Source organism: Eucyclogobius newberryi, unplaced genomic scaffold (assembly GCF_026437365.1).
Source record: "Eucyclogobius newberryi isolate DKJ021-1_F unplaced genomic scaffold, fEucNew1.0.hap1 SCAF_13, whole genome shotgun sequence".
NCBI classification, from domain to species: domain Eukaryota; kingdom Metazoa; phylum Chordata; class Actinopteri; order Gobiiformes; family Gobiidae; genus Eucyclogobius; species Eucyclogobius newberryi.
Window position 1 is genome coordinate 16,047,984 of NW_027315757.1, and position 12,206 is coordinate 16,060,189.

A 12,206-nucleotide genomic window follows, 5' to 3' on the forward strand; every position below is an offset into this window, starting at 1 on the left:
AGTTTGGCAGAACCTAGGTATTAGCTAAAGTACAAATATTAAAAGTTAAATCTTCAAAAGTATTCAAAAGTCCAGTTCTTTATTCATTCATGGCCGCTGGGACTTGAAGCTGGTTCACTAAACGTTACGATGGCGAAGTGTCTCTAGTTTTATATTTACTGAATCCGTCACCAACAACAAAGAGCACGGCATGATCTGATTGGTCCTTAAGGCTACTACGAGCGCGCTGATTGGCTGGCGAGCGGAGCCGTTCAAAAAAGGAACGAAAGCGTTTGGTTTTGTGTCTGCGCGCGCAGCGGCGGGCGAAGTTCTGATGTAACACGTGACCCGCCCCGCCGCAAACACGCGCGTGCTCACATTAAGCGCGCATACGTCACACTAAAACCCTGCTTTGTGATTGGCTTTCCGCGGGGCGCACAGCGGATTGGCTCATGGTTTTACGCTTTTACGAGCTGTAAAAAAGTAAACACAGTAGAGACCACGTGACGCGTAGAAGATGGAGGCGAGGATCCTTCAAAGTGCACCACCGTCAGAGGATCAAACACGAAAGTAGAACATAACATTATCAATAATCTGAATGCTCGTGGTTTAAAGTCTTTATAACAATAAATATGCAACAATAACATTTCCATTCCCACATTTTCAGCGAAAGCCTCATATTTGCATTTGAACTTTACGGAATGATTTGTGATGAAATATGTACTTAAGCTGTAAAGAAAATGAAAAACTAATATATATATATATATATATATATATATATATATATATATATATATATATATATGTGTGTGTTTTTCCAGTAAAACCGAAAAATAAGGATTTTTCATCATCAAAAATACCGATATTTGATTAAATCTCCAGTAAATGCAGTTACGTGTGTTTAAAGCTCTATAACCACTGCACGGGATTGTGTCCTCGAGCAAGACACTTCCTGTACACAAGCCTCAGACCCAGACCACAGTACAGTATGTATAACGCAGTATAAAGCATGTGACAGACTTTGAGTGACTGGAGTAGGTCGGAAAAGCGGTTTGTCAGGTCATGTGTATAATGTATTTGTTAAGTACATTGTGTACATTAAGTACATTTACTGCTGGTATTTTACACCAGCTTTAGCTTTAGAGCAATACAATAGTGACACTTTTACAGACATGTTTATTCAGACACATTGTCCCTGTTCAAATACATGAACAAATACAAACAGATACATAAATATAGAAGTATGTAATATATGGATTTACTTTACATAGTGAGAAGATTCGTCCACACTCTTACTTAAAGGCGCAATGGACGAATTTTCGGCGATTTGAGAACGCAGGCGGAAGTGCGCATGCGCACTCCCCCGTGTGGACTGATACACACAAGTGCGTTTGTTTATTAGCGCAACGGATCACATCGCATCGCTCGTCTCCCGTAGATTTCTGTCCACTTCTGCGTCAGCTCGAACTGTCTTTCTCCGTCTTCATTTTGCCCCGTACACTGAGGGAACTATATTATGATAGATCCATGCGCTTAGGCACGCGGAAACGTGGGGACGAGCCTGACGCATGTCAAATTTACATTTAAAATGATGAAATTTGACTCTGGATAAAAATGTTCCGTGTTGTGAATGCAACATTATTGAGGACATTTTGGAGGATGATGGACATTAACATAGTTAATTTGAAAATAATAATAAGCGACGTATTTGCTAGTGTTTAGTGCACTTTGGCGCCCTCTGCTGCTCACTCACTGTATTTGTCTTATGCAGTTTAGAAGTTTTATTTGAATAGATTCTGTTAAATATGTGTTTTATGGAATAGAGTATTTCTTACAGCACATTGCACTCAGACTGTACACAATAAAGCCTTATATAATGTATATACAATATTACAAAGATTATATATTTATATGAATAATAAGATAATGCATTGCACGTTTTGGACGCACAAAGACGCTTCAGCATGATTCATTCTCTCCAAACTCAGAGGTGAGATAGTGAGGAGCAGGAGGAGCAGCAGGAGGAGGAGCAGCAGAAGGAGCAGCAGAAGGAGCAGCAGAAGGAGGAGGAGCAGCAGAAGGAGCAGCAGAAGGAGGAGGAGCAGCAGAAGGAGCAGCAGAAGGAGGAGGAGCAGCAGAAGGAGCAGCAGAAGGAGCAGCAGAAGGAGGAGGAGCAGCAGAAGGAGGAGGAGCAGCAGAAGGAGCAGCAGAAGGAGGAGGAGCAGCCGAAGGAGCAGCAGAAGGAGCAGCAGAAGGAGGAGGAGCAGCAGAAGGAGCAGCAGAAGGAGGAGGAGCAGCAGAAGGAGCAGCAGAAGGAGCAGCAGAAGGAGCAGCAGGAGCATAATTAGGCCCGGGACTTATTTAAATTGTATCCTGGGGCTGGAAAAAGTCACAAATGGAGCAGTAAACAAAGATGCTCGTGAGTGAATAGAAAATTAGAACTTTGTGAGTTTTAATTTTGAATGAAGAACCCGTAAAAAAATCAAAAGACGGCTCAGTAGCGCCACCTGGGGCCAATGGGAACCCGACGCCAAAAAAAGTGTCAGTAAAAATATGACGCTCACTCCAAAAAATAGTTAATGTGAAGACATGATATTATGACCCCGCCCTAAGTCATACAGGAAGTTGGCCATATTGGATCAAAGGGGGATGTTTGTGAACATTTCAAAGTTAAACGCAAAGATATGCTACAAGGGCCGACCCCACGTCCCAAAAAAAATGCAGGGCACTACGAGAAAAAAGGCATTAAATAATGGGGGAAAAAGTCATGTAATAACGAGAAAAAAAGTAATTAATTACAAGAATAAACTCATAATTAACAAGAGTAAAGGCCCGGGGCCGATTCACTTTCAGCACCACGGACAGGACGCAGATGACGTTTGACTTGATTAAAAGTGAATACAAAAGTCCACAATAGATGTCGACCTTTATAATTTGGGCCTTTTAGACGTCGCAAACAATTATTTCCCTCGTGCAGTGTCCTCATGTCCTCATGTCCTCATGTCCTTCTGGTTAATGTCCCGGGCGTAGCTCAGGTCCTGGAACCTCGGTTTAAGTTATGTGCAAAGTATGCAGCTTCGCCTCTATCTCCTCCCTTCAGCGCCACTATATCGTCGTCCACTCTGTCGAGCCCGGCGCCGCCCAGCTCTGACCTCATAAGGGCCACCTGTTGTAAAGTCATGTCCTTTACAGGCCTGGATCACTCTTGTCCTGCTCCTCGGTTTCATGTGTCTCTGACGTCAGGACCGGAGCTGTACATTGTGACAGGCGTCTCCTCTCGCCTCACAACCAGAAGGTCTCAGGTTTGATTCATAGACTTTCACCAGTTTTTTTGTTCTCTCTGCGTTTGAGGCTCAGTCTCTGACAAAACTCTCACACAAGACACAAGCTTTGTATTCAGATCTCAGAAAACTCTCTCTCTCCTCTCTCTCCTCCCTCTTTCCTCTCTTCCCCCCTATGTCTCTCTCGCCTCTCTCTCCTCCCTCCCTCTCTCCTCTCTCTCTCTTCTCCCCCTCTCTCCCCTCTCTCTCTCTCCCCCCTCTCTCTCCTCCCTCCCTCTCTCCTCTCTCTCTCTTCTCCCCCTCTCTCCCCCCCCTCTCTCTCTCCCCCCTCTCTCTCCTCCCTCCCTCTCTCCTCTCTCTCTCTTCTCCCCCTCTCTCCCCCCTCTCTCTCTCTCCCCCCTCTCTCTCCTCCCTCCCTCTCTCCTCTCTCTCTCTTCTCCCCCTCTCTCCCCCCTCTCTCTCTCTCCCCCCTCTCTCTCCTCCCTCCCTCTCTCCTCTCTCTCTCTTCTCCCCCTCTCTCTCCTCTCTCTCCCCATCTCTCTCCTCTCCTGCTCTCTTTCTCTCCTCTCTCTCCTCCCTCTCCCCCTTCTCTCTCTCTCCTCTCTCTCTCCCCTCTCTCTCCTCCCTCTCCCCCTCTCTCTCTCTCCCCTCTCTCTCCTCCCTCTCCCCCTTCTCTCTCTCTCCTCCCTCTCCCTCTCTCCTCTCTCTCTCCCCCTCTCTCTCTCCCCCCTCTCTCCCTCTCTTTCTCCTCCTTCCCCTCTCTCCTCTCCCCCCCTCTCTCTCCCCCCTCTCCCCCCTCTCTCTCTGTGAAGGAATGCACACACACAGTTCATGCAGAGACACTGGACATCAGCTCGGACAAAGAGCAAAAACAGTTAAACCATAAATCTCAGCAGGGGTACACGGGTGACCGGAGAGCAAGGCACAAACACTGTTGTCGTGCTGTGGTGAAATATGTCTCTGCGTCCGAACCATCCTCGGTGTCAGTGGGTCAAACTTCAGAGAACTTTCCAGAACATAATGTGATTTCACTGGAAACACAGACGTTCATCACTCACAGGGGATCATTTTAACAGTTGGATAAAGTATAAACAGAATAAAAACAGTGGCAAACCTGCAAAAAGGGTCAACCTGAGCCTAATCTCTGACTGATTAGACCTAATCGCACAAAAATACCCAACAAAAAAAAACTGACTTGCATTTCCGTCCTGCAAATTTGAAATTGTTGTTATTTTTCTTAGCAAGTCTTGTTTGAACATTTTAAAGGGCCTCACATATTCAAACCAAAGTGACCCCTGCAGAGGATTGTGTCTGGTATTCTTCCACTCTCCGCTCTGTCTGTGGGAGCTGCGGCCCGCACGTTGACAAACACAAACCGCGCGCAATGATAAAAGCCCGTCTCCGTGGTAACGCAGAGGACGCACTGGCAGGAAGCTGTTTGCGTCGTCTCCATGGCAGCGGAGCGGACTGTCCCGGCTCCAGGTATTATTAAACCCGAGTTACACTTTTACGCGCACTTCGGCGGCGGCACCCTTGGGCGCGGAGGAGACGCACGGAGGAGACGCACGGAGGAGACACAGTGAGGAGACACAGTGAGGAGACACAGTGAGGAGACACAGTGAGGAGACACAGTGAGGAGACGTACGGAGGAAACGCACGGAGGAGACACAGTGAGGAGACGCACGGAGGAGACACACGGAGGGGACAGAGTGAGGAGACACAGTGAGGAGACGCACGGAGGAGACACAGTGAGGAGACACAGTGAGGAGACACAGTGAGGAGACGCACGGAGGAGACACACGGAGGGGACAGAGTGAGGAGATACAGTGAGGAGACGCACGGAGGAGACGCAGAGGAGACGCAGACGCACGGAGGAGACGCGCAGGAATTGGACCCACACACGCGCAGAGGAGGCTCCAAACGTGGCGAGCTGACGCGGGGGAAAAACGGGACTTTGAAGAGTGTAAATACTGTTAATAAAAGGTGAGTTCAAGCTGCAGTATTTATGTAAAATGTCTCATAATTTCCTCATCCAGTTTGGCCTGGAAAATAAAACGGATCAATTAAAAAATATATATATATATATTTAAAAATACTAAAGAATAAATGAGCAGCCGTAAAGTTGTGGAAAAAATAGTTAAATATCCTCTCCAAACCTCAGCAAATACTATTAAAGGTCTAAACCTGGTCTAAACTAGGCCTAAACTAGGCCTAAACCAGGTCTAAACCAGGTCTAAACCAAGTCTAAACCAGGACTAAACCAGAACTAAACCAAGTCTAAACCAGGCTCATCTTTCGATATTTGGCACAAACAGGGTCCCACTTCTGAAAGTAAAAGAAAACATAAATAAATCCTCGTGGCTGTCGTAAAAGTTGTAAAAGTTGGACAAACGCGCGTTTGTCTCATTTACGTCCCGTGCGTAAAAGGCCACATTCCTTTGGTGCGCCAAGTGCGTAACCTCCCGCACTTTTATGGAATGACTGAACCCATTATTCTCATTATCATAACGCACTGTTAAAGTGGTTGTTTAGTATACATATTTAAATAAAAATAGCACGCAGATGGTTCATGGAGTTTCTCAGTGTTTGAGTAAATATTCTGTGCATAAAAAGAAGAAGTCTGTCTACATTCCTTTACACACAATATTCAGAATTGGACAGTGTCACGTGCACATGTTTCTTTCTGCCTTGATACATTTAAAGTATAACATTTTCGTCAAGATTTTCTGAACATTTTTGACCTTTTAGTACCTTCTGAATGTGTTCAAAAGCCAAGCACACTTCTGACCATCAGCGGCCGAACACACTGTATTTTATTCCTTCTTCAGCTCCTCAGTCTGACTCAAAAGGGTTGCGTTTCCCGAGAGCACTTTGGACGTGAATAATTCAAAACGCAGCACGCGTCACGCACAGAGAGGAACGTAACCGGAGCCGCGTGCGTCAGGTGCGTAACGCTGTTGGATACAGTTCATTCTGGACAGTTCCCCGCGTCTTTGGTCCGAATATACACGTTATAAAGAGCCCGGTTTAGAGCGTGGAAGTTGGTTTGAAGTACATTTGGAGATTTCAGCACGTTTCGGTGCGTGAAACGTCAACACAGAATCATCAATCATTGTCTTTTTTATTTTAAATCGTAAAGTCGATACATTTTCCTTTCATTTTTTACGGTTTATGATATTTTGCTTTCAATTTCAATGTTCACCGATGCGAAAATAGAACATGGATGACTCAAATCTGGTTGTAGACAGATAATAGATTAACAAAAGTGAAACAATTATAATAAATAATAATAATTGATGATAAATGTAAAATAATTCAATAATTACACAAGAATATCCACGCAATGAGCCCGCGTTTGTCTATGAACTGTAAAAGGCAATATAAACTTGTCGTTTTTTCACAATATTAATTTACTTGACTTTATTTAGGCCTCATTTTAAAACAATTCACGTGTTTGTACAAATGACAATCCAGAGTTTAATCAGTTTTATTCATCATTTAACTCAGACAAACCAGAGGATTTAGAAGGAGATCAGAAGGTTTAGAAGTGTTGTATTTGTTTGCAGATCTTTTCCTACTTTGATCCTTGAGCTCGTGCGTGATGCTCTCCTGCCGCCTACGCGCATGCGCACACGTTCACCCCCTAAAACAATAGTAAAAGTGAATTGGGTCATAAAAGTGTAGCGCATTATACGGTGATTTGTCCCGATTGTTCTCTGTAATTGCTCCCACCCACGACGGTGTCTCTGGTCCGGGCCCCGGGGGGAGAAGGGCCCCGGGACTGACACGTCACGCGGACAATGGGCACGCTAACGGGGAAACAATAGAGTTTGGAGTTTCAGTTTGCGCCTCAGTCAAAGGGTGAGAAGCCAGAGCTCTGTTTTCAAATGGACTTTGGCACTTTCCCGACTGTGGCGCGGAAGAGCGGCGCGTGAAGGTGTGAACGGGAGATCACGGGGATGAAACGGGGATAAAACGGGGAGCGCGCGATGTGTTCCGGGCAGAGGGAGGTAAACGTGACGCGGGTTCACTGTGACTTTAGGACAAGGACATGTTCAGGTGAGACACAATTTACAGCAGAGACAAAAATAACCTGACCACTTGTTTTTAGTCAGTTAAAACATTCGTTTGATCTGATAAACCAAACTAAAAAAGAAAAGTGTGTATTTTTCATTTTGGATGTTTTTATTGCCTTTTCTTACTGCGAGCGAGCTGCATCTCCACAAACCTGACTCATATGTGTCCTGGAGGAGACTCCTGCTGGTTTCAATGGAAATGTTGGGCCTTAATATTAATATTCCACTGAATGAAACATCTCCATGGAGAATGTTCTGATGTAGAAAACGGTCTACAGAATCGATTGATTTCTGTGTCCAGACGAAACCTTTGTGTCCAGACGAAACCTTTGTGTCCAGACGAAACCATTGTAACCTTTTCTGCCCTGAAGCACTCGACTAATTAATTTGATTCAAAGTATTGTTTTAACTCTGTATTTCCACAGAACCAGAGAGTTCTGCAGTTGTTGCTTTAAAGATCACATTGTGTGTCAGTTCTTCTCCTTCTGACTCCAGGATCTGCCACTTTACTGTGCAAATGTCAAATGTTTGTCCTGTGATTGCCGTGGGACCTCCACACTGACCCTCTGCACTTGTGTCGGTTCCAGTGGCCGGTGGAGCGCTGCCGTCATGTCCCTGAGCGCCGAGCCGTGTTTGGAGGAGGAGTTGGTGGTCACAGCCGCTCAGGTAGAGCAGAGGGACCAGAGGGACCAGAGGGACCAGAGCGGGCGAGAGCAGCCCCACAGCGGGGGCCTGTGCCTGGACGACAGCCTCACCAGCCTACAGTGGCTCCAGGAGTTCTCCATCCTGGGCTCCAGTCGTCAGCAGTCGCCTCTGTTCGGGCACGTAGCGGCCGGGTGTCACCTGGACGCTCCCTCGTCTCCTCTGGCCGGAGACTCGGCCTGCGCTGGAGCTCCTCTGACCCCGGGCAAACCCACAGCGGCCGCTCACTGTCGCACGCCTCTGCCCGGGATCGTGGCTGTGGGACACTGCCCCGACGACGTGGACTATAAGACAAACCCGTACGTGAAGCCTCCGTACTCTTACGCCACGCTCATCTGCATGGCCATGCACGCCAGCAAGAAGAGCAAGATCACACTAGCTGCCATCTACAGCTGGATCACCGAGAACTTCTGCTACTACCGCCACGCCGACCCCACCTGGCAGGTACGCAAACGAGCATGAGACTCTGGCAGGTACGCATACGAAGATGAGACTCCAGCAGGGTCAGACCTCAGACGTGAGACACCGGCAGGTTCAGACCTCAGACATGAGACACCGGCAGGTTCAGACCTCAGACATGAGACACCGGCAGGTTCAGACCTCAGACATGAGACTCCAGCAGGGTCAGACCTCAGACGTGAGACACCGGCAGGTTCAGACCTCAGACATGAGACTCCAGCAGGGTCAGACCTCAGACGTGAGACACCGGCAGGTTCAGACCTCAGACATGAGACACCGGCAGGTTCAGACCTCAGACATGAGACTCCAGCAGGGTCAGACCTCAGACGTGAGACACCGGCAGGTTCAGACCTCAGACATGAAAGACCGGCAGGTTCAGACCTCAGACATGAGACTCCGGCAGGTTCAGCCCTCAGACGTGTTTACAGGCCAGAGAAGGACGACAGCGCCATCTGCAGTCTGACTTCTTGGATGGACTATAAACCAGGATGAGGGGCCTTGTTACTCTCCCACATCTGGCATTCTGTCCTTAAACAGTCGAACTGCAGATGGCGCTGTCGTGCTGCTTCCACCAGTGAACACCGTGTGGTGTTGGTGTAAATCGGAAAGCCGACTTTGAATATATGTTTGTTCATGAAAAGCTCTCCCTCGGGGCTCATGTTGGTGAAGAGGAGGCACTGGAGAGGCTGAGGAGGCTGATGTCCTCCTGCACAGACACAGCGGTGGTGCCCCGCCCACTGGTTGGCATGTGGACTCCCTCGTCTCCGCAAGAATCTCAGAAAGCCTTTAATTGAGTTGGTTGAATGATTGATGAAGTCCATAGCTGTGCGTGGGGCAGATAATATTTAACAAAGTTTACGGGTGCAGAGTTTTCGAGCAGAACGTGCAACGGAGGGTGAGATCTTAACTTCCTTTGTTTGAAAGACGCTGACAAATGTGGCAGGAAGGTTATTGAAAATGAGGTTCAGTTCAGTGTCTCACAAAAAATAGCTTCTTCCATAATCTGACGAGCTCTAAAGAGTCCTCTGACTAAACCAGGTCTAAAGCAGGACTACACTGTGTGGAAACTAACCCATGAATAAATAAAGACTAAGATTAACCAGGACTAACCACCGTTTTTCAATACATGCTTAACAAATAGGCATCATAGAGCTAAATTATCACGCCCCGATTGACTGTACTGTAGCTCTGGACGAAAAACAAAACTTTGGAGGTTTAATGCTTGTCTGCTTGATTATCCTTGAAATGTCAAATGACTTTGTGAATTGTAGAGAAAAAAGGCAATGGTAAAACCTCTCCACCAATCCTCTGGGATGCTGCCAAAGCACTTTTGAGAGGTCAAATTATTACCATTACTCAGGACAAACTAAAACCAAGAATAAACATCCTCAAATGCTACAGAAACCTGGACTGAAACCAGGACAAACCATCAACTGAGCACTAAACATGTTGTATTTGGTTTTAGAGGTATTATTAATCGATGTAATCATAGCAGCGTTATAAATATACAAATCTAAAACACTGATTGTGCAGAAGAACTTGTCCAGACTGAAACTATGTGGACGTTCTGCAGCGCTCGTGTAATAAATAAACCGTCCTCTTCTAAATTCTCCATTAACTTTGGCTGAATAAAGGCTTGAGCGCGAGCCTCCAGGTCCCGCTGGTTTCCCCCGGCGACGGGGAAAACATTTAGCACTGTCACTGTTAGCTTTAGCGTGAACACTGACTAAAAGCAAGGGAAAGTCAGTTATTTTCCACTCTAGCAATACAAGTTCTGACTTTAGAGTTTTACAGCTGAATTTACTCATGTAAACAATATGACTAATGCTCAACCACAGGCTAAAGAAAAGAAAACGTTATATGAACGTCTGTGATATGTTAAAAAACAGAATTATTGTTGGATTAAACCTGTAACAACTTATTACATCGTTTATGTGCTGCTTAAAAACAGAAAATAATTATTTCCCACCAAACTCTGACTTGATCTCGTGCTAAAGCGCCGTAATTCCACTGATGCTAACTTATATGTCGAGCTTTAGCAACACAAAGCTAGCAAAGTGTGTTAGCAACAGCTGTTTCCTGTTTATGTCCGCACGGCACTCGCTTTGTCCAGAGCCAAAATCTGATATTTCCAAGTCATAATGTGTCTGACATGATCCGAAAGCCAAAGCGTGACATAAAGAGAGGTTCAAACGCAGCTTAGAGGCTTTAGCCACGCCCCTCACATGCAGAGAAGTCAAAGAAATGAGGCAAAACTGTTCCTGTGCACGCTAGCTTTAGCCACGCCCCTCACATGCAGAGAAGCCAAAGAAATGAGGCAAAACTGTTCCTGTGCACGCTAGCTTTAGCCACGCCCCTCACATGCAGAGAAGCCAAAGAAATGAGGCAAAACTGTTCCTGTGCACGCTAGCTTTAGCCACGCCCCTCACATGCAGAGAAGTCAAAGCCCCTGTGTCTCCATGTGGTCTTATTCCGTTTAAACCTAGCCTAACCTAGTCTCTCCTCATGTTTTCTCTTCACAGAACTCCATTCGCCACAACCTTTCTCTGAACAAATGTTTCATCAAAGTCCCGCGACAGAAGGACGAGCCGGGCAAAGGTGGCTTCTGGCGGATCGACCCTCAGTACGCCGAGCGACTTCTGAGCGGCGCCTACAAGAAGCGCCGGCCTCCTCCGGTGCAGATCAACCCGGCGCTGCAGAGCCGGCTACGGATGATGCTTCCCCCGCCCAACCCCGACGCTAACGCAGACGCCAGCGCTAACCTGAGCCTGAGTGTGAGCCTGGAGTCACACATGCTCCTGAGGCAGTTCGAGGAGGCCACGGGAGCCGACCAGAACTACGACCCGCACCTGGGCGAGGGCACGATGCTCGGCTCCTGGCCCGTCGAGCGCGGACTGCGGAAGAGGAAACTCGCGTCGAAAAACGGCAGTAAAAAAGCCCAAAGAAGATCCAGCTCGCCGTTGCTTTCCGCGGAGGATCCCAAAGATCTGGGCCCGCTCAAGGGCGACTTCGACTGGGACGCCCTCCTGCACTCTGCCCTGAGCGGCGAGCTGAGCCTGGAGCAGACGGACGAGCCGCTGAGCCCGATGCACGGGGACCTGACCGTGACAGGGACGCACATCTCCCCCATCGAGGTGGAGGTTGGGTCCACGGACGAGCACATCCTGGCGGAGACGCAGCCCTGCGGGACGGACTTTGACGAGGAGACGTTCCTGGCGACGTCGTTCCTGGAGGCGCCGTGGCCGGAGGAGGAGGAGCCGAGGCAGACGGACTTCCTGAGCTCGTCCGTGGTGAGCCTGGAGCAGCTCTTTGACCTGGGAGCGTCTCTGAGCGGCGTGCGCATGGACGCGCTGCTCTGAGACGCTGAGGCCGCCGCGCCGGACCCACAAGGGGGACGCGACACCCACAGGGACGCGACACCCACAGGGACGCGACACCCACAGGGACGCGACACCCACAGGGACGCGACACCCACAGGGGGGACGTGACACCCACAAGAGGGCCGCCACGCTGACGATGGAGAAGTTCTGACTCTTTTTATGGAAGATCATTTGTTTCGTCACAGTTTTAAATTCTTGCCCATTTGTTGACTTGTAAAACATTTTTTATCCTGAACTTTGTCCATTTTAAAATGTTGTCGCTGAATTGTTTCACAATGACTTCTGACTTCAGCAGAGCAAGGCATTCGAATCTTGGCATCTTGAATCTT

At 47.7% G+C, this 12,206-nt stretch overlaps 1 protein-coding gene across 1 annotated transcript; it reads left to right on the top strand.

Annotated features, from left to right (window-relative positions):
* Positions 1–5,031: 5,031 nt before the first annotated feature.
* Positions 5,032–11,878, top strand: foxj1a (forkhead box J1a). Its single transcript, XM_072442717.1, has 3 exons — positions 5,032–5,243; positions 7,924–8,482; positions 11,020–11,878. Exons 2-3 carry the CDS (start codon positions 7,946–7,948, stop codon positions 11,854–11,856), a joined length of 1,374 nt encoding a protein of 457 aa, XP_072298818.1. The 5' UTR covers positions 5,032–5,243; positions 7,924–7,945; the 3' UTR covers positions 11,857–11,878.
* The last annotated feature ends 328 nt before the right edge of the window (positions 11,879–12,206 follow it).

What these genes read in the sequence shown, in the direction of transcription:
- foxj1a (XM_072442717.1), top strand. Translation starts at nt 7,946, where the DNA reads ATGTCCCTGAGCGCCGAGCCGTGTTTGGAGGAGGAGTTGGTGGTCACA. An exon ending in ACGCCGACCCCACCTGGCAG is followed by an intron (nt 8,483 to 11,019) that starts GTACGCAAACGA and finishes TTCTCTTCACAG; the next exon opens with AACTCCATTCGCCACAACCT.